The 450-nt window shown below is 40.7% G+C and overlaps 1 protein-coding gene across 1 annotated transcript in view; it reads left to right on the top strand.

The window, feature by feature from the left end:
- The window catches only part of LOC119588873, a 72,360-nt gene extending 71,910 nt beyond the window's left edge, over positions 1-450 (top strand). Inside the window, exon 7 of the mRNA XM_037937512.1 lies at positions 337-450. Coding sequence (XP_037793440.1) covers positions 337-450 — 114 coding nt within the window. The remainder of the gene's footprint in view (positions 1-336) is intronic.

Genomic DNA, 450 nt, shown 5'->3' with positions numbered 1-450 from the left:
AACAAAGGATAGACAGACAGATAAGGCAGACACACACCCAAACACTAAGCTCTCTTCCCTTACTTGATAGCAGCAGGGACGACCCTCTCGCGAATTCAGCAGTGTTTAGTCAGTGTAAAATGCAATACTGCTATAATGGACTACATCATCAACGATAAATACAGGACGGAATAAACCCTCCCTTCTGAATGCAAAGGGTGTTTCAAGATTATAAGATTATCATTAGGTTCACGAAGGCTGCGAAATGAGGCTGCGTCCCATCGGCATAACATGGCTATGCGGAGATTAGGAACAAATTGGAATTATACTCCATATATGGCAAATTGTAAAATGTAGAGCGTTTCACTAAATGCAATAATTCTAAAATATCCTAATGGACTCAGCGTAAAATATGAAGGAAACATGCGCTATGCAGTGGAATATATGAGGATAAGTAGCCCTTCGGTGTAG

Source organism: Penaeus monodon, chromosome 24 (genome assembly GCF_015228065.2).
Source record: "Penaeus monodon isolate SGIC_2016 chromosome 24, NSTDA_Pmon_1, whole genome shotgun sequence".
Lineage (NCBI taxonomy): Eukaryota > Metazoa > Arthropoda > Malacostraca > Decapoda > Penaeidae > Penaeus > Penaeus monodon.
This window is presented reverse-complemented; position numbering and strand designations above follow the sequence as displayed.